General features: G+C 41.3%; 1 protein-coding gene across 2 annotated transcripts in view; it reads right to left on the bottom strand.

Annotated features, from left to right (window-relative positions):
• The window catches only part of DSCAML1 (DS cell adhesion molecule like 1), a 195,380-nt gene that overhangs the window by 162,725 nt on the left and 10,930 nt on the right, over positions 1–21,725 (bottom strand). For both annotated transcript variants that reach the window (XM_063436831.1, XM_063436832.1), the window contains exon 2: positions 325–642. In XM_063436831.1, the coding sequence (XP_063292901.1) occupies positions 325–642 (318 nt within the window). The remainder of the gene's footprint in view (positions 1–324; positions 643–21,725) is intronic.

The following is a 21,725-nucleotide window of genomic DNA, read 5'->3' as shown; positions in this document are numbered from 1 at the left end:
TCTACGACGCATGTTAGCCATGCATGTTTGAGTACACTTGTTGAAACCAGGTGCAGCTTAAAATGTTTAAGTCATATAACTTTATTGAAATACTTAAACATTAAGCTTCAATGTACAAAGCACAATGGGTATTGAATAAAATGGGTGGCTCAGAAAAGAAAGTCAAAAAATGTCCTTGTACCATTGGCACTACAATGGAACTGGGCACTATCTCGATGGCATTACCTACATACGAAGTAAGCGACGTTGGCCTTCTAGACTTGATATATATAGATTACTACTCTGTCAATATCTTACATCAACAGATCCCGCACCTCCCCTTACCTGCTTTGACGCGGATGTTCGGACTCCGAATTTTCCCAGCGGAGTTCTCGGCTGTACAGAAATACTCATTGTCATGTATAAAGCTATTGAAAGCGGACGGGGAGAAGGGGTACAGCTGGAGGGTGCCATTGGCGTGGACGTGCCTAATATGTGGCACGTCATAAATGTCATCTCCAGTCCCTAGGTACCATCGAAGGGTAGCGCTGGGGGATCCGGCAGCAGGACAGGGGATGAACACCCCCACGGTGCTTGAAAATGTGATCTGCAGCAATGATGTATTCACAAAGTATAAACTGGTACCGGCATCCTCAGAGCAAGCTGCAGAGACAGACAGAAAATATTGATTTGAAAATAATAATAATAGTAACGGAGATTAGAGAATGAAAAGTCAAACAGCAAAACAATAAAACTTAAAGTCAGACAGATGTACAATTGAAACATAGATAGTGCGGGAGGAATACATTTCCTTTCGGCTCTATTGAAAATCACTCAGAACTTTTGTAAACTGTTTGTCATGTATTGCGATTATACATATACACACACACAGACATAAACATACACAAACAAACCACTGGACAAGAGCATTCGGAGTTATGCAGAGATATACTTATTTAGTAACCTATAACGACAACGTTTCGGTCCTCAACATGGTCCTTTTAGGCAAAGATTCCTAATGAGGACCAAACCCTAGATATTTGAACTTAGTGAATAAGTATACATTTGCAGAAAGAGGTGTCCTTCTCCTCTAGCAGATTTGTTTGGCCGAAGATTGCACAGATACAAGTCCTGAGTGTGTGGCACTGTGGAGGTGTATATATGTATATATATATATACACATACACACACACCTGGCATTACAGTGTAGATTGTAGCTGTATTAGTCCCAGTGATGCAGATGTAAAATAAAGATGAAAATCTTGTAATATGGTTTTATTAGACTATCAGAATTTTGGAATGACAAGCTTTTGGAAGACCCTTTTTAAATCAAGTCTAAAGCATTTAGATTTGCTTAGATTTAGTTAAAGGAGGATCTCACAAAAGCTTGTTATTCCAAAATGTTGTTAGCCCAATAAAAAAAGGAATTACAAGACACTATTGCTCATCTGTTATAGTGCGCACACACACACATACACATGTGCTTAAATTTTAAATTGACCTATAATCCAGTGGACACACAATTCCACCATGATCTGCCAAGCTTGGTGACTTTTGTCCAATGCAGACACACAGGACATGCACAGCTATCACTGTAACCTTCTAGCACACCAAGCATCCAACGTCGCCATACTGTGCAAGCTGATGCCAAAAGTAAAACAGATTCTATTACTGAATCATTTTTAGTCTGAGGACCTAAATAACAGCCACTCCAATCATTGGAATTGCAAATTGTAAACAGTGACATTTCCCGAGAAACAGCACTGCTTTCATGTAATAGTCTGCTGGGGCAGCTTTTAGAACACCAAGTCATATTTTAACAATAATTGACAAGTATCAAAGCTGGAAGTATTCCATTTTTGAATACAGCTAAATACATAATATTGGACTTCTTTGTTTTATTTTTAAGACCTCACAAATACAGACATACGTATTAAATATAGAGGGCAGGTAAACAAAATATAAAAAATTACAAGTGACAGATTCCCTTTAAAGAGGATAGGTAACAATGCACATTGTAAAAGTCTGTGTAGTTTTATACATCAGGATAGGATTGCTACACATCTTACATATTCACAGCATAGTCACATAAGTATGCTGAGGCACACCATCATGAAAATACGCATGCTAACAAAGTTTCACAGATTGACATAAAGAAACATTCTATACTCGCACACCTATATGTAAACAAGTTGTATAAATAGATGAGTTATGATATTTAAAAGTCATGTTTATGAAGATCACCAATTTCTCCAATATGAGATATATAGATGATGTATGTAGGCATCTCAAATACCAAAAATTAGGTTTGGAACTCAGATTTAGTGAATCGCTCTCTAAGCACATGAAAATTTCTCCAGGCATCTCACCATTTTCAAAGAAGTATCGCGAAGGATCTCAAAAAACAAACAAACAAAAAAAAAACAGTATAATTACAACTCTTACAAGAGCTTTGCCTAACTACAATTTGAAATCAGCTATCAGACATAAAAAAAGGAGGAAAGAAAATTGTCCCCATTCCCTGCGCAGGATTCTACCATTTGTGAATTCCATGTAGTTACAGAAGTCACACGAGATCTTCTATACTCTGCTCTGAAAAAACACCAGCTATAAAATGTGCATTCTATGGAACTGAATCCTAAACTCAAAACGTGACATCACTGCATATTATTACAATATATAAAATAATATATATTGATATCTAATTATTTACAAAGCAACAACATATTTCAGCACTGGACAACAGGTGGAATAAAAAACAAGTATCTGCAACATGACAACTTGGGCATACAGGAAGAGAATGTGTTCAAGGCCCTACTTAACGAATGAGCTTAACGGGAACCCACAGTCCCGAATATAAAATTTTGGGGGGACTATACGTTACCTGTTATTACCTTAACCTCTGTAGGACCCACCAATATTGGGGTACTGTGAAATAGTGGTGGGTGTAACACGATATAGTCATATGGTGGAACTGGATCCCCAGATTTATTTGCTCTGATAGGCAATTTTACGTAGCCTTATAAAATGTAAAACTGTATTTTTCTGTGTTCCTTAATCTATGTATAAATGTTGTTCAATACGGCAGTACTTTTCCTGCAAAATGCATGTTCCGGGTGTGCCCCCAATTCCTCTTTTGTTTTCACTATTACCATAACCATCGTGATCCCACTTTTCCTTAAAAAAATGTTAAGCCAATATTTTTTTTACTACAGCCATCTGATCCACCTCTGTGTTTGTCAGCAAGCATGCTGATGTCTTATGGCTTCTAGTCTAATCCATTAAGCATGAGAAGTGCATGGGCGACAAAACACCACATTTATGCTATAAAATGCTCTCTATGAGAACCCAAGATTGAAGAGAAGAGTTTGAATCTGTTATTGCAGAAGGAACACGCCTTGTGGCTGACAGGAAGATAGCCACTAGAGGTGTGTTTAAACCTGCAATGAAAACATTACCATTTTTACAAAATGGCAACATTTCCTATTGCAGGATTAAAAGGAGAGTGAACAGCACCCAGACCACTTCAGCGAGATGAAGTGGTCTTGGTGCCTATAGTGGTCCTTTAAGTTTTATGTCAATGATTTGCTGCATGTTTGACCCCTTAAGGACACAACTTCTGGAATAAAAGGGAATCATGACAAAATATTTCCATCATGTGTCCTTCAGGGGTTAAATATATATTTATATTCTGCCCATAGGCATGAATAGCACATTTTGTTAGAGTGTGCACCAAGGGAAAATTGCCGTTTAGAACTAAAATTACTACTTTAAAATACCTTTTTTTTGCTTTAGAGATAAATAGGTGTGATAGATAGTGAGTCATTATTTTCTTCTTCAATAACATAAGAATCAAACCCAAACTCACAAAAAGTAGACCTAAATAATAGACCATTTGTCTTCAAACCGTGGCTGTGTGCCTTCATGCCGTCTGGGTATGAGAGTCGGGTGTCTTACTTCCCGTATCTCATATCTTGGCATCACGCGTGCATGCGCAGTGCCGTCACGGTCCACCATAGAGAATCAATGTATTCAATGATTCTCTATGGCAGAATATTAGGCGCATCACCTCTATGAGGAGCAGTAGATAAGACACGCCTCTAGGATAGCGCAACCGAAGGAAGAGGTTGCTGCAGCGCAGAGGGAGGATTTGGATAAAAAGTAATTTGTTTTATTTTTAGGGTGCACTGGGGGTCCATTCAGGTCTCTGCAGGGATATAATAAACAGAAACACATTGGTTTTATCTGATGGATTGGGTTTCATTTACTGTCAGATTACAACATATCACTCTAGGACAGTGACGGGGTTAATAATACAGCTGATAGTTTTATTACTTCTTCATCCTGGATATCTCCGTTCACTCAGTCTAAGGAAAAGTTTACAGAAATGGTACATTTCAACCTACGCCCTGTTTGAGAAGGATGTTTGTCGTAGAGCAGCTGGCGAGTGAAGCAGAGATAACAAGGGTTAGTTATTAGTAACGAGTACTTATCATTCTGTTCTCTGAAACAGAAGGCAAAAAAAGCATGCTCCTTGTCCTGAGAGAATAGAACTTCTTTTATCAAACGTCTGCAAAGCCTAAAACTTTGGCAAAAATTTGTATAGAGTGTATATTTTAAAAATTCATTACCCAGATGAGCGAGTTTGCAATAACAGCTATGGATCTCGGATTCAGTGGGAAGGTCCATGCACACAAATCTGTTCATTATCTGGTGGGCCACTAACTAATACTGACAGCGATTCATCAGATACAGGGACAGCCAATAGATCCCAAGCTTTGCCAGTCTTAAAGGGACCCTATCATGGTCGGTTCCATATAAGTGCCAACGTCACTTTAAATAGTTAATATGTAATTTATGGTAACAATATAATACATTATTTAATTACTTTATGAGTTCTTAATTAAAACACTTGGCCACTCCAGCACCATTATAGCTGTCATGATCCAGGATTCGTGGGTGGTGTAATAGTGTAAGATCAACACCCTCATTCCCTCATACTTTATTGACTGTGCTTGATAACCACCTCTCAATTCACTGTGCTTCTCCCCTCTGGCACTAGCTTGCTGCCATTATGGCCAGCTCATTGGCTTGTGACATGCATCATATAGTCAGAGCAGCAGCAATACATGCGCCATAGCTTCTGTGAAGGAGAGCAGGAGAACCACCTGCAGGGAGGTTCTCCTGTAACGTAGCTATCAATCATTGGCACACAGGCTATGCCAACAGAATTCAGAAAGCTTTTGACAATTAAGCAAAGGGACATTATTTATAGATTTTCTTTTTTAATCCATACACTAGCAATTAACAGCACAAATCAATAGCACACTATGCAGATGGCATTTTAGATTCTTTAGTTTGAGCATATCATGACAGGTACATTTCAAGGTTTGTAAAATACTTTGTTACATGTATTTATACACAATCTGGATTTTTATTTTGGGCATCTTAGTCCAATAAAAAAATAATCAAATATATAGAAAGGTAGTTCCAATATCCGGCATTACTGTTTGCCAACCTGCAATCTGTGGGACGAGGAGCTTACAATCGAAGCAGAGACTTACAGAGCACTCTGAGAACGCTCTGAATATTCAAGCGTATTGTTTGCATATCATTATACGTGATCTGCATTAATTGAGGTTATTTGCATACAGAATGATTTCTATGCACACTGAGCTTGGGAAGTGGAAACGAAGTGTAACCTGGTTTGGAATGCGCAGGGTTAATTACTACCCCGAGGGCAATTCTATGCAGTAAAATAGAAAGATGGAATGTACCAAATTGAATTCCTTTATAAACATGGATCATCTAATGGTCTAATTAAGGGATAAGGTTTTCTGAGACTTCTTCTGCAGCAACCATAGAAAGCAAGGATTTAACCATTTACATTTTGCTGGCTAGGATTTAAAGATAATTTAAAAAGGCACAGCAAGACACAGATATTTTTGAGTTTTTACCGAAGATAATCCAGATAATATTTAAGAAATACCCCATTTAGATTGTGTTAACCATTCACTGAAATTCCACCCTAGCCAAACATGTCACAAGACAAAAAAAAAAAAAAGATTGTCTTATCACCATGATTATTATTAAATGTGGAAAAAGATGAGATTTAAACACTTTCCGCTTGTCGCATCTTGCAGTTTCCCATCAGCCATCACTCACTCCCATTTCACACATTTGAATAAATAAGCTTTTCCTGCCTTCATCTGCCAGGAAGTGAAGATGGAGCTAAACTAGAAGTTAAAAGGTATGGAGGTTCCTTCTTCGCCCTCCGGCCTCAATGTGAAAACAGACAAATAATGCAAAGTCCCCAGAGACATGATCATAGCTAACGGACTAACACACTGGCATTTGAGCAAGAATATACTCAAATCAAATAGCCAATTGGGAATTTTTGATGATGACAATTACCCAACACTGGGGTATAACTTCATCCACATATACTGTGCACATGCATGTGTATATTATTATGGACTCATTAAATGCTGGCTGCTTGTCAATGTATAAATCATGCAGACATGATCAAGAAGTTTAACTGTTGTTCAAGCAAACACCCTAAAGGGCAAGACGCATGATGTTCATGAGTCTGACCATGGTGTAATAACCAGAGACGGAGGTTGCAGCATGTTAACACATACGACCTCCCGGGATTATCTCACACTACAGTTAACAGAGAAAGGTGAGAAACCAGGATAAACACAATCATGTAGTAAGTGACAGTTCTGTTGGTAAAAATATATTTTTAATGAGATATTTGTTCAAGCAGCCAGACAGACCACAAACATATCGTCAAGCAGAGGCGTGCACAGAAAAGCTTCTTTGTACATCGAATGTAAATAACCTTAAAACAATTAGTCTACAGCAATTGTCCACGCCAAGTGCCACTAATTTCAGAAAGTGTTGGGGGTGTGATACGGAAAACACAGCCAAGTACAAAGTAAGGGTGATAAAAAGGTATCAGACCTTAAGTGGCAGGAGTTATGGAATAACTCCACAGAGGTGACACAGAATGACCAAAGGTGAACATTTATTTAGGGTCTCGATAGGTAACAGAAAATTGCCAAAAACACATAAGAAGCCAAAGATAGAAAATGATGAGGATTCTGAATTGTCAACTCAGATAAGAATATAACGAGGAACTCAAAGAAATATCTTAATGTTCTTAGGAGTAACTAGAATCATGAAAGTACAATTTTGCTCAGGTGGTCCCATACATTTGTAGTGTAAATTTGGCTGATTCGTTTCACCGAAATGTATCAATACTTATGTTTGGCTGAAATTCAGCAAAGCCAGATGAATGCAAACAGGGTTCTCAGTATTTTATATTACATGACCAGCAAGAAAAAAGGATATGCTGCACGCCATCTGAAAAAAGGATGGAGACCGGAGACCTGTGTGTGACCTGCTGCCGGTGTGGGTAGGAGAGGTAAGTGGATGTGACATCAAGGTACAGAAAGATAAGGCTATTGTGAGCATGTAATCACCAGAACTGGTTACCTGAAGATTGGAAAAATGATGCATGGTCAGAGGAACATCAACTAGTGTTGCACCATGCATGGTAGAGTAATAATTTCTATCCTTGGTACAAGGTGGTGGTGATTCTTAAAGGGACACTATAGTCACCAAAACAACTACAGGTTATTGCTTTTGTGCTGGTGAGTAGAATCATTCCCTGCAGGCATTTTGCTGTAAACACTGTCCTTTCAGAGAAAATTCTGTGTTTACATTACAGCCTAGTGATACCTCCACTGGCCACTCCTTAGATGGCTGTTAGAGATCCTTCCTTATGCAGGCCTTCCTAATGTGCAGCACTGCCATTCAGTGTCTCCACCCTCTGCATGCGCACACTGAACTTTCAATGCATCTCTATGAGGAGTTGCTGATTGTTCAGGGCTGTGTTTGACTTGTGCTGGCTCTGCCCCGATCTGCCTCCTTGACAGTCTCAGCCAATCCTATGGGGAAGCATTGTGATTGGCTCAGACCACCACTTCTGATGATGTCCGCAGGCAGGGGCAGGTCTAAAGCAGACAGGGGCAGAGCCAGGAGCTGCTGACTTGAATACAAGTACGTTTTTACTATATTTAGTGAGGCAAGATGGGAGCGGGGGGGGGGGGGGGGGCTAGATGGTGGTTTTAACACTAAAGGATCATAGAAACATAGAATGTGACGGCAGATAAGAACCATTCGGCCCATCTAGTCTGCCCAGTTTTCTAAATACTTTCATTAGTCCCTGGCATTATCTTATAGTTAGGATAGCCTTATGCCTATCCCACGCATGCTTAAACTCCTTTACTGTGTTAACCTCTACCACTTCAGCTGGAAGGCTATTCCATGCATCCACTACCCTCTCAGTAAAGTAATACTTCCTGATATTATTTTTAAACCTTTGTCCCTCTAATTTAAGACTACGTCCTCTGGTTGTGGTAGTTTTTCTTCTTTTAAATATAGTCTCCTCCTTTACTGTGTTGATTCCCTTTATGTATTTAAATGTTTCTATCATATCCCCCCTGTCTCGTCTTTCCTCCAAGCTATACATGTTAAGATCCTTTAACCTTTCCTGGTAAGTTTTATCCTGCAATCCATGAACCAGTTTAGTAGCCCTTCTTTGAACTCTCTCTAAGGTATCAATATCCTTCTGAAGATAGGGTCTCCAGTACTGCGTACAATACTCCAAGTGAGGTCTCACCAGTGTTCTGTACAATGGCATGAGCACTTCCCTCTTTCTACTGCTAATACCTCTCCCTATACAACCAAGCATTCTGCTAGCATTTCCTGCTGCTCTATTACATTGTCTGCCTACCTTTAAGTCCTCAGAAATAATCACCCCTAAATCCCTTTCCTCAGATGTTGAGGTTAGGACTCTATCAAATATTCTGTACTCTGCCCTTGGGTTTTTACGTCCAAGATGCATTATCTTGCACTTATCCACATTAAATGTCAGTTGCCACAACTCTGACCATTTTTATAGTTTACCTAAATCATTTGCCATTTGGCTTATCCCTCCTGGAACATCAACCCTGTTACATATCTTAGTATCATCCGCAAAAAGACACACCTTACCATCAAGACCTTCTGCAATATCACTAATAAAAATATTAAAGAGAATGGGTCCAAGTACAGATCCCTGAGGTACCCCACTGGTGACAAGCCCAAGCTTCGAATATACTCCATTGACTACAACCCTCTGTTGCCTGTCACTCAGCCACACAGCCACTCAGTAATACATCATTGTGTTCCTGACCCTATAGTGCTTCTTTAACACCAAAGGTGCATCAAACATTCTTGATTGAGCACATGTGTGTTTCATAATGTGTCCACACTGTGCTTTTTGCAGATTTCCACTGTTGTTCAGGGGAAGAGGCCCACTGGAGAAATAACAGAGGACGGTAAAGCACGGTTCCCAAACCATGCCATCTCTATGTATTTGTGACTTTTAGATGGATTATGGGGAACTGGCTTTGGAAGTATGAATGTTGATCCCACCTAATATTACATAGCTCTACAATATATCGAGTGCACCAAGTGTAGCATCTGAGAGTTACGTAGTCCATCATAGATCACCCTATTTCTAAAGACTCCTAGTGCCTGGAACGGTCCAGGTTAAATATTTTGTCTCCTGATATTTCAAGAAATGCAATTCCCTAGATTAAATTTTAAGAAGAGTTCCTGAACACTTGTTCTAAAAGCCTTATTTGAGCTTAATGGATATTCGTACGCTGCTCTAAGAAAATGTAAAACATAAGGTAACTTTCAAATCACTGCAGCATGCATCCGATTTATAATCAATTAAATTGTCTGAAAGGCTATAAGCGTGCCTTCTGTTTTCCTTGGGTTATGCCTAATAACGTAATAGTAGTATCCTGACCTGCTCCTTTCATCCCTGACTCTGTCTGTCTGACGCTCTCTGCTTGCAGACTGTGCCCTTGATGAATTACCTTGTCCCAACACCCCCCTGCTGTAAATAATTTGTAATCCCTTGATTTCAAGCACTTAGGAGACTCATGCTCACAATTAACTACTTATTCTAAACAACATATTGGTTCAACATGACAATTTAGTTGTGAGTCATTAGAAGTTTTATTTCACATTAAATACGTATTAGCGACACTTTAATAAACAATGTTTATTTTATACCTGCAATCAGAGAAATGTAGACAAAATTCAGAAGCATTCACTTTATCCAGAGATGCCCTAAAATATGTTTTGGTTTTATTACGTGTCCCAGGATGAATAAGTCATGTGGTTACCATGTGCTCCGCTAGGTATATAGATTTGACTGAACTTTGCTTTGAGGGCACTACAGTGCCAGTGCTTGTCCAGGTGGGCAAATCTTAGATCATGAACAGTAAAAGAACAGGAAAGAGGGAGGATTTAGATTTCAGAACACTCGGAAGGATTCCAGAGTCTTGCTTAGGAAAAAATATTTCATGTGACCGGTCTATTAGATTACCCAATCTTCTAATGCAGTCTTATTTCTTCAGTGATGGGCAGCTGTCCAATAGGGGATCACGCTGGCAGAATGAAAACAATTTGATGGACAATAACAGTGTCACCTGTCAAAAGCTCGTTACATAAACACTATAATGACCAAAACCACTTCATCTTAAAGGAATATCATTAAAGATAAACATATTCCTTTTTTAGTTTAGATTATACCTCTTGCAGAGAGCAGTTAAATGTACCCATAATCTAGTGCCAACACAGTCTCATCTTCACAACAAATCCATCCTGGTCAAAATCATGAATCCTTATGAATTTTGTCCAATCAGATGCTTCTCATAGAGAGGCAGCGGACGCATGGGACATGTGCAGCGATTGCTGCAATCTACCAGTTCAGTGCTTCTCACTGAGAAACATGTAATCCAATACTCTGTGAGAAGTACTAGTTACTTTCGGCATCAGAGAGTTGTTGATGGTTCCGACAAACATGATGCCCTTCGAAAATGGAAGCATCTGAGAAATGAAGATGATCTAGTAGTTGTAAGATTGACAGCCACTAGAGGTGTGTTTTGAGTCAATGTATCCATTTTACAAAACCGAAGTCAGGATGCAAAGTACGCCGATTGTGGACACTAGGTGTGCATCCACTGCAATGCTTCCCTATAAGACTTCAGTAAGGTTGGATTACGCTGCAGTGAGGAATCTGTCTCAACTCTGGATTACAGCTAAGATTACAGGTAAATTTATTGAGATTAAGAATAAAGAAAGAAATAAAAGGGGGAGGCATAACTAAGCATGCGCCACGAGTGCCCTGAGCGCATTAGGGACTCCCCATAGGAAAGCATTGCTGCACTGCTTTCCTATGGGTATTTTACGAAAGCTGGATGTCCTCATGGAGAACATGAGAACGTCCAGCGTCAGTTAGGCGACCAAAAGTCACCTAGCAGGTAAGAAGTGCCTCTAGTGGGTGTCTGATTGACAGCAACTAGAGGCAGTTTTCAGTCCTGCAAAGTAATTATTGCAGTTTCTCAATAACTGCAATTATTTACATTGCAGGACTAAGGGGAACAGGGACACTGCACTCAGATTACTTCAATGAGAGGAAGTGGACTGGGTCCCTATATCGTCCCTTTAAGCTATTTTGAACAGAGTATTATTCACCTTTTGTCTGACATTTGTTTTTTTTTTCCCTGTCCGTTACTTGTTGTCAAATAACCTCGTTCTACAATTGTGAAATCGCTATGAGTGCCAATAATAATGATAGCTACAATTTTAAGCCTCTAGAATGGCAAAGCATCATGGGAGTGTCTGACCATCTGCCATTTGGGGAACTCTTCTACACAGGGTATTTTAAAGAAACTTCCTGTAAAGAAGACAGCTTGGAGGCTGGAGCTAGTGAAGAACATTTCCAGGAACTTTAAAAATATACTTTCACGTTGAATGTTTGTCTAATAAATAAACTGTAAATTTTGGTGGCATATTTTCAGAGGTTAAGTGGTTTATTTAATTGTTAAAATCCATGTCATTTAAGTGCAAGAAACTAGGGGATTAAAAATAGTTTTCGGCTGTAGGACGAGGGGGAGATAGGACAGGATAATTACACGAAGGGCACCAGTCTACCAGCTGGATGTCAGATGGACAGGGTCACTGGGAACTAGGGAGATCAAAGTGGGAGGTGAGGATAAAGGTCATTAGGAAGAGAAGGACGATAAATGTGTGTAGCAACAAGTTGTTTTATTAATACAGGTCAAGGTATTCTGCAAAAATGCGATCGAATAAACAGAATCCTGTTATTTACTGAATTGTTCAATTTAAGGTGAATTTAAAATTAATTTAAAATTCGGATTTGGAGATATTTAATTTATTTTTAATTCAGGTAGAACTCAAAATTTAGTAAATAACCTCCTAGGCAAATAATGTTATATACAGGTAAGTGCACCAGCACAGGGGGTGCAGAAGACATTCGATGACATTGCCAGCCTAAAGAGGCACACGCTTGAACGATAAGGAATTTTTGGCTCCATAGGCTCTGCATAACTCTGCATTTTAAATTGAAATAGGTCCAGATATGAACATAAATCCCCAGATTATAACAGAGGATTGTTCAAGCAATAGAAGGGGATAGAATTTTTTTTATTTTTTATTTTTTTTAATAATAGCTTCAAGGGAGGGGGGCGAGATATGGACTGTGGGGGTTGGGGGCCAGCACATGACCTTAAAGCGGATAATCTTCTTTGAAATATAACAGGGCCAGCACGATTCTAATGCTGCCTTTTCATATAAAAACCAGGTCCCAATCGCACAGATTAAAAAGAAAAAAACCCATCAAACTAAGACTGTAATATTTTTAAATCACCGTGGACATCTGGGAGGCGACCACCTGCTGTCATATTCAGAGCAGAGCTCTACTGGACATTAGCCGCGCTCTAATGGAGAATATCGGAGTGCTTAGGGCAAGTTGAGAATGTTAATGGGTAAAAGAGAGGCCCCTTCAGGGTGGCTAAGCATCATAGGAGTTGTCCAATCTGTAGTGCCCAAGTTAGCCATTGCCGCTATAGTGGAATCAAGCTGCATGATGAAAAGTGCAATAGCCATTATTAATGCATAACTCTTAGAAATGTATCATTACAACAGTGTATCTCCTGCGGTTACATATAAAGGCTTCAATCTGAGAACTGAGAGCGTTACACCCCCTTCTCTCTCTCTTCCAACACCAACTTCCCCGTCTTGCAGTTATTACAGTTGATGGGATGCTGTTGAGGAAACAAGCGGTTGAAGGAAGTGAAACCGGTAATAGAAATGTGGTGGCGGGAGGGTCCACAATCCGACCCCCTCCTCTCTCATTACCAGGCTGACAGTAATTACCCCTCTCGCATGCGCTGACTGACGTAGAGCCTTTGTGTCTTATCCATGCCATACATTAACACATTGCATGCATGACCCGCACAGCCAAGGCAGCCCGATAAAATGTGTGGAGCAGGGTGGAACTAATGTGCAGAACTATGCAGGTCTAGGGTAGACAGTGCACAAGAGATCAGTGTTTTCCTGGTTCTGTACTGTGCAGAGTAGAATGTGTGAGATAGTGTGCAGCAAACACACTGACAGCAGGACTCTCTGCGGCGCGGAACCTGAATGTTGCATATTATACAATATCAATTGCTGCTGTGTAGCCTGGGATTAGAAATGTATATATAGCAAACATTAACCATGTACATACCTCCAAACATGTCAAATAGACAAACAGTCTATGTGGCCATGGGCGGGGCTTTTCTGGGAATTTTGAGGTGACTTAATTAAAGCAATTTATACAACTAAAATGTAGTTTACAATAAGAGCAATCTTATTTCCCCAGGCTGATTTCTAAACACATTTATTGTAGTTTAAAGACATATTACTGGGAGTATTATTGCTGTGGAGCTCTGTTGTACACCAAGACACAGCAATAATATGGAGCTCCTAGAAAATAGGGACATTAGGATAGAAAAGAGGGACAGAGGGATTCGAGCCTTAAAGGACCACTCTAGGCACCCAGACCACTTCAGCTTAATGAAGTGGTCTGGGTCCCAGGTCCTTCTAGGGTTAACCCATTTTTTTATAAACATAGCAGTTTCAGAGAAACTGCTATGTTTATTAATGGGTTAAGCCTTCCCCCTAATCCTCTAGTGGCTGTCTCATTGACAGCCGCTAGAGGCGCTTGCGTGATTCTCACTGTGAAAATCACAGTGAGAGCACGCAAGCGTCCATAGGAAAGCATTGTAAATGCTTTCCTATGCGACTGGCTGAATACGCGCGCAGCTCTTGCCGTGCGTGCGCATTCAGCCGACGGGGCGGAATGGAGGCGGAGAGGAGGAGGAGAGCTCCCCGCCCAGCGCTGGAAAAAGGTAAGTTTTAACCCTTTTCCCCTTTCCAGAGCCGGGCGGGAGGGGGTCCCTGAGGGTGGGGGCACCCTCAGAGCACTCTAGTGCCAGGAAAACGAGTATGTTTTCCTGGCACTAGAGTGGTCCTTTAAATAGGGACACTTGGGAGGTATGCATGTAAATATTAAGCAGAATGCAAAGTTCCTTTATCTATTTATGGATTTACATTGCACATAAACAGATCATGTATTAGTGTATGATACGCACAAACTGTCAGAACATACAGATATTAAAAGGGACCATACAGGCACCCAGAACACGGTGTCTCAATGAAGTATTCTGGGTGCAGTACCCCTGTCACATTAAACCTGAATGTCTTCCTGACAGCTACTAAAGGCCCTTCGCTTGTGAGAACCGAGTCCGCCTCCGTTCTTCAATCAAATACTGCCTACTGGAGAGCATCTCACTGGATGAGCACGGTGCTTGCAGCTCATGTGTATCTTGTCCTCGGTGCTTCTATGAAAAGCATTGGATTGGACAAGAACTGCAGCGCAGTCTCGGTGTTGGAAAACGAGGTAAGTGAACTTTATTAAACTCAACTTTTTTAAATCAAAGTGAGTGGACAGTGTTCAGAGCAATAGCAGGGAACATGTACCTCCCAAAAATGATTAATTTCGAGACAATAGACATAAATAATCTTCAAACTGTAGAATATACATGTAAAGGTTTTCTCTAAACCATTTATGATAAAATAATGTCCCATTGGCATTTTTTCAAGTTCGGCCGGCAGGTTCTCCAGCCGTGAGGCCAAGCCGACAGGGGAGACCTCATGTAGGGCCGGCACTCAAGTACAAAGAAAATTTTATTGTATCAGAGTGTAACGGATCGCCTGGCACCCCGACCGGGTACCTCCGTTAATGGATGCTCCTAGTGCTTCCTGAGGACTCCAAGCACTCTGGCAGACACCACAATCACCGAATCCGAGAAACCTTTTAAATTCTCCCAAGCATATGAATGCTGTAGACCATTGAATAGGAACCATACGAATAGGCTTGTACTCCTAGCAATCAACTGGAACAGCATGCAATAAATCCTTCCCCCCAATAATGAGACGACACATCACTTTGAGGGTAAAACAGGAACTCTGGACTGGCTCATCCAGCCTGGCTTTTATTACAATAATCCACATACAGGCCACACCCAGGGGGAGGCATAAAATAACCAATCACATACATGGTTCAGCCCACACATCCCCTCCCCTCAGATAACATTAAACCCAATTATCCGGTACACTTTTCCAGCCAAGTTCTGGATGTACCCCCAAAACAGGGGGTACACCTTTAAATCCAGTATTGCTGGATAGCCCTTATTCAGGGGGGAAACATATCCAAAATTCAAGTCATTCGGATGAACAGTTCGTGAGATATGGGGTTCCAAAGATTTGACCGACCGCATGGGTAAAGTATCCGAAAACAGTTCCATGCATTTTGGCCCTGCGGTCGGTCACAAACAAGGTAATGAAAACAGACGAATTGCCTGTGTTATAGAGCCTGGAGAGGGTTTGAATGAATTCCCTTGTTTGTGGGGTTCTTTCTACCGAACGGCGGGTCATTCGGTAGTTTCTATACGAATTTCTGGAAGTATGGAGGTCTCAGCGGTGTTTGCCTAGTCAAGTGTCCGATTTTAGTTCCAGACACTCGACGGCAAAACACCGCTGTTCGGTAGTTTAAGATGGCCGCCGCCGCCACGTGTTTGTTTCCCGAATGGCGGCCACCCAGAGGACAAAGAATACATTACACTGATTGCCAATTACCCGTTTGCAACATTGTTGCAAACTGTAATTGGAGGCACACTTATTCCTGGGTGGTCTGGTTGTTCGGTAGTTTCACTCAATATAATGAATGGAGTGATTCTACCGAACAAGCAGATGAATGCTGCATACATATCCCAGGTTAAACTCAACACATAAATACATATGTAATATTAAAGGCAGTATACTGGAATATGCTCCACAGTCTTAAAGGGACAGTAGTCCCAAAAGTCCCAATATGTCCAACGCTGATTTTAAAGGGCCAGTAGCAGCAATATAAAGTACAATATGCCCCAAATAACCCAGGGGCCATAGTCAGCAGGTAGGAGGCTAGCAAACAGGCTTCTCCAGGGCCCAGTGGCGAGGTTGGTTTCGCCACACAGAGCGTTGCCACAGGTTACCCCAGCGCCATCCGGAAGGAGCTATCTGTGCCCACCGGGGGGGAAGACAGCAGCATCTTCCATCAGACCAACAGGGATCAAGTTTCCCCCCTCCCTGGCCCAAGGTAAGCATCATAAATATGGAAATAAACTTTACGTTTTTGTTTATTTAAAACAAACCTTTTTTTTAAGCAGTCCGTCAGCCCCTGTCCCCCACACTACAGTACCAGTCCACCCACTACAGGTTACTGTTCTCCCACTATAGCCACAATTCCCCCCCACCACCACCACAGCCCCTATTCTTCTCATTACAGCATCTGTCCATCCCACCACTGCCACTATCCAGCCACCACAGCTCCTACCTACCAACCACAACCAATATTCCTAACACTATAGCCCCTGAATTCCCACTACAGTCACTATCTGCCCCCGAACCACAGCCCCTGCCCACTCCACCACTGTCTCATTCTCCCACTACAGCACCTATATGTACACCTTTTTCGCAAATAACAACCCCTCCTCCCCCTCAACATACAATAAACAGCTACTGCCTCCAACAACACACAGACACACAAACACACCAGTGCTATCACCTCACCATGCACACTACAGACCCTATTCTATGCACACATACACTACAGACCAGACCCCCCCCAAATTATCTACAACCACAATTTCCACACACATACAACAGACTCAATTTTCTACACACGCTCTGCAGGCCCATTTGTCTAACCAAAACACACACCATGCAGCCCTTATATAGCCGCTATCCTCAACAACAAACACACGCAAACTCCAAATCCTGCCAGATACACACACTTCGGCCACTATCCCACTTAACTCACAAGCTAGTGCCCCTATATACTACCCCGCAAACAGCACAACCCTTAACAATCACCTCCCATACACAAGCAGCCCTACAGTTCTCATGCTCACTGTCGTACAAACAACCCTACAAGCAGCATCCCCCCCCCCACACACACACAACCCTACAAACGGCATACTGTCAGAAATGCAACACAACAAGCAGCCACCCCCCTCCCCACACACACACAACCCCACAAGCAACAACTCTTGCATTAACACATATAATTGCATACCCCAAATTTTGCATATATGTACATGTAAAAAAAGACAAAAACAAACAAACAAAAAAAATATATAGATCTGGCTCTGAGTGTACCCACAGAGAGGTGCTGAATTTTGAAACAGACCAAATCTCTTTCCTAGTCCGCCACTTTTTGTACCTCTCACGTGAAATTTATAAAAAGTTGCCTTTTATATCCCATACTAGGAGTTTCCTCCCATGACTGTTCACTTCCTGCAACTTGTCACGTGATAAAGAAAGGATCCGCCCTCGGCAACACGCCCTTTAAATCATGCAGCTAACTTTCAAGCTGATGATTAGTTGTCAAAATATTATAGTTTTAAATCTGAAATTCATCATATAGCCAATTATTCCAGCCCTAAATTGGCCAATATGCTAATTAATAACCTTGTCAATCTGCAGTAAGATCCATTTTAGAATAAAAGCAGAAAGTAAGAAATCAATTGTGCCCTTTGATATTTCCCAGACACAGTATATAGTCAAATGACAAAGATATTCAGCACTCCGGTAGATGTGCAATTAACCTTTATTCACCAACCACAAGAAAAGAAACGTTTCGTCCTCCTGGGACCTTCATCAAGTCTCAGGTTTGATAAAGATCCCGGGAGGATCAAAACATTGCCTTTCTTGTGGCTGGTGAATAAAGGCAGATTAGAGAATGATATCACAGCACAATTAATACCTTCCTAGCAGCACCTAAACGTTTCAAAATCACCTTCCTTCTCTAGAAGCTGCAGCTTTTGATTATAGATACATTGAGTCTTAATGGGCTATAGGACAGCCAATCAAATATGCGTCATGACCCGTAGAGGAATCCTGTACATGTATACAGCTGATCCACCCATTCGTGTGAACGTGGACATATCATGCCTTTCATTGTCTATACATGTTTACACTAAACACAACTTACGTACCAGAACTATTTACATAAAGAAACAGAAGGTTTCTATATGTAAACAAGAGTCTAAGTCAGACACTGAGATCAACGTCAAGAAATAGCAGGATAACATACAGAGTACACTTTCTACTCGACTAGCAGCATTAGTCAGTAAAGTGAGAATTCAAAGTGAATTTCAAATTCATGGCCAGAGTAGCTGAGATGAAAACATAGCGGACTTAGAGAATTTTTCCATTTCAGCTACTTTTACCTTACATTTAAAAGTCACTGTTAATAAGCCTGTGGGAGGAGCGTGTAATAGGTAAGACCCCCAAAATTACAACTTCTATAATGCTTTGCCACCCTTAAATGGAGACTCAAGTACCATAACAAATACACTGCGTATTGCTAAATTATCAAACTTTTATAAAAGGGACACTATAGGCACCAAAACAGCTTTAGCTTAATGAAGTGGTTATGGTGTATAGATCATGGTAGAACATATGTGTTGATGGCTTGGAACTTGTGGCTCACATGACAAAATCTTACCAGTGGTTGGAAAAGGCAGGACTGAAAGACAGCACTGAGACATTAATCCTAGCAGCACAGGAATAGGCAATCAGAACCAGATCCTTGGAATAGAATACCACACCAGGGAAGACCCAGGGTGCAGACTGTGCAAAGAGGCCTCGGAGACAACCCAGCACATAGCAACCGGGTGCAAGATGTTAGCAGGGACAGTATATACTGAGATACACAACCAAGTCGCTGGGATTGTGTATTATTATTATTATTATTATTGGTATTTATATAGCGTCAACTAATTCCGCAGCGCTTTACAATATTATGAAAGGGGGAAATTTACAATAAATGAGACAATTACATAGTGACACAGGAACAATAGGTAGGTGAGGGCCCTCCTCAAACGAGTTTACAGTCTAGAGGAGGTGGGGCACAAATACACAACAGCGCAGCAAGGGTGACAACCACCAAACAAGGTGGAAAAGTAGCAGAACTGGAGGTGAGAGTGGAGTATGGCTCTTTTAGGAGAGCAAGGGACAGATTAGAATAAGTATAGAGAAGTGGCACTGGGATTCCATAAGCATCTCTAAACAGATGTGTTTTGAGGGACTTCTTAAATATCGAAACATCTGCTCAGAATATGGGCTGGACCTGCCCAAGTCCAGATGGTAGATGCCACAAAGGGTAGTTGAGAATTACAGACAGACAAGCAAGTACTGGCCAACCAACCTGACATCGTGGTGGTAGACCAGGAATGGAAGATTGCAGTGGTGGTGGATGTGGCAATACCCAGTGACTATAACATCGGGAAGAAGGAACAAATGAGATGAGATGGGACAAATGCCTAGGACTGAAAGAAGAGCTAGAAAGGACGTGGATAGTGGCGGTAATGGTTGTCCCAGCTGTGAGAGGAGCACTCGGGGCTGTGACTCCCTAGTTGGGGGGAGTTGCTGCAACAGATTCCAGGTGGGATATCGGAGATCACTGATCTGAAGAGTGCAGTTCTAGGAACAGCTAAGGTACCCCACAGAAGTGGTGAAAACATCTTTATATATGTAAAATGTAAGGTAGCGCCAAGGGGGCTCCTGGCACAATAACAACTTTATTTCAATGAAGTAGTTATGGTGTCCAAGGTGTTCCTTTAAAGTAATACTTGTATATTTATAATTAGACAACAAAATCATGATGGGCTTGTATACTGTGTGCTGAATATGGTGTTTATTCACTACACACTGAACTGCAAAATAGGCAACAATAGTGGATACCAACACATTCTCCAACCCAGCCATGACAGGTGCACAGTTGGATTTGCCGGCATATGCGCTAACCTTACCCAAACCCCCATTAAAACACGGACACAGGTTATACTGTTGGAAATAATTAGTCCACAGCTTTATTAAATTATTAATAAAATAATTAAGGAATAACAAATGGGGTCATTGTCAACAAATCTTATTAAAGTTAACATCCCCCCATATACATAACATACCCCTAGCAATGACCCCACAATAATAACAATAGATAACAATCTAAAAAACATGTTAATACAGAAACTGGCAGCCCAATATGATCACATTTCCACCCGGTTAAATTGTAGGGGTGTACCGAGACACCGCTACCCACCATATCCATTATAGGGGTGTACCAAGACACCGCTACCCACCAGTTCCAGTGTAGGGTGTACCAAGACACCACCACATCCCCAGGTTCGGAGCCACCGACGGGCTCGAACCTACCAACCACGTTCAACACTGCCCAATCCACACTAAACCTCAGGATGCCCACTTTCTCCACCATCTACCCTCCGATTTAACCAGGCCATTCCCCGCTGCTGTGAAAAAAACGGGAAATCAACTAACCTAACCAAATACAGGGAGGGTGGGAGGGACAACTGACAGGTAAGCTTAGGTTCAGTTAAAATGGCCACTTCATATAATGGCTTGTGTAAATACTCCCCTTATGGCTCTGCCCTACCCAGCATGCTAGCTGTCACTAACTTCCTGTGGCTGCTATGCCTACCTCCTGGCTCTGTCAAGGCCTATTCCTCTTAGCTGCGCTGATCCATGGGCTACATAGTTGGAGCTTAACCATTTTAGTCTAAAGTTTGCAATTTTGTTTTCAATTCACTACAATTCTGTGTCTAGTAAATAACCTAGAAGAGGATTCCTTTCCCTGCTGTGCGGTGTCTATATATGTTAGGCAAACACTGCATATTGTAAGCAATGCTCACACCCTCCTTAGACTGCAAACTTATTTGAGACGCACTATTGTTACAGTGTTGCTAAGTCATTTACTTGTACTATGTTTGTAATATATAAACAATACAAATATGAACTGTCCATATATGCAAATCTGGACACTTTGTGTTTTATGGTCATGCATTCCAACAATGCTCAAAAAAGGGGGAGAGAGAGGGAGAGAGAGAGAGAGAGAGAGAGAGAGAGAGAGAGGGAGGGGGAGAGAGAGAGAGAGAGAGAGAGAGAGGGAGGGGGAGAGAGAGAGAGAGACAGAGAGAGAGAGACAGAGACAGAGAGACAGAGACAGAGACAGAGACAAGATTATGATGAATGTTTGAATGGTGAATGTGACTAGGTTGGTGGTTGGATGATAAGTGGGGCTGGACTGGGAGAGGGTATAAAGCATGTGTGTAGAGGCTGCTTGTGGTGTTGAATGCATGTGGGCTTGTGTGTAAGAGGGTTGCTTCTTATGTTTTGGGCTGTAGTGGGGGAATAGGGGTTATAGAGTG

The sequence above is a fragment of the Pelobates fuscus genome, chromosome 11 (genome assembly GCF_036172605.1).
Source record: "Pelobates fuscus isolate aPelFus1 chromosome 11, aPelFus1.pri, whole genome shotgun sequence".
In the NCBI taxonomy this organism is placed as follows: domain Eukaryota; kingdom Metazoa; phylum Chordata; class Amphibia; order Anura; family Pelobatidae; genus Pelobates; species Pelobates fuscus.
Note: the sequence above shows the minus strand (reverse complement) of the source record. Positions and strands in the feature narration are given on the sequence as shown.